The sequence below is a fragment of the Acanthisitta chloris genome, unplaced genomic scaffold (assembly GCF_000695815.1).
Source record: "Acanthisitta chloris isolate BGI_N310 unplaced genomic scaffold, ASM69581v1 scaffold35834, whole genome shotgun sequence".
Taxonomy (NCBI): Eukaryota; Metazoa; Chordata; class Aves; order Passeriformes; family Acanthisittidae; genus Acanthisitta; species Acanthisitta chloris.
The window spans coordinates 14,842-15,380 of NW_008670585.1; the positions used below are offsets into that span (position 1 = coordinate 14,842).

At 62.0% G+C, this 539-nt stretch overlaps 1 protein-coding gene across 1 annotated transcript in view; it reads right to left on the minus strand.

Annotated features, from left to right (window-relative positions):
* LOC103801314 (leucine-rich repeat-containing protein 3B-like) overlaps nucleotides 1–421 on the minus strand; it is a 766-nt gene extending 345 nt beyond the window's left edge. Inside the window, 1 exon segment of the mRNA XM_009073723.1 lies at nucleotides 1–421. This exon segment is cut by the window's left edge and continues 17 nt beyond it. Within this exon segment, the coding sequence (XP_009071971.1) occupies nucleotides 1–421 (421 nt within the window).
* Nucleotides 422–539: the final 118 nt, after the last annotated feature.

The window sequence follows — 539 nt, forward strand, 5'->3', positions numbered from 1 at the left end:
GACAGTCACACAGCCACGGGTTGTTGGACAGGTTCACCTTGGCCTTCAGGTGGCTAAAAGCATCTTTGCTGACCGACACCAACCTGTTGGAAGACAAGTCCAGAGAGTGCAGGTGCTCCGCCAGCCCCCGGAACGCGCCGCTGTCGACGCTGGCGATGGCATTGTGGGACAGGTCCAGCTCCAGCAGGAGCGGCAGGTCCCAGAAGGCGTCGCGGGGCAGGAAGGGGATTCGGTTGGAGTCCAAGTAGAGCTTGTTGGTGTCGTTGGGGATGTCTCTGGGGATCTCGGTCAGCCGAGCGTTGCTGCAGCGGAAAGTCTTCAGTCCCTCCTCTTCCGAGGGGTAGCAGCCCTTGGTGAAGGCGTTGGCTGGGTGGAGACAGGAGGCCAGGAGCAGCAGGAGGAGGAGGAGGAGCAGTCCCATGGTGACCGAGGGGAGGAGGACCCGTTCTGCTGTGGGCATGGTGCTGCACTGCCTTCCTCACACCCACGGTGACTTCAGCTGGACTCGGCACATCTGAGACAGAGACAGCAAGGGGTCG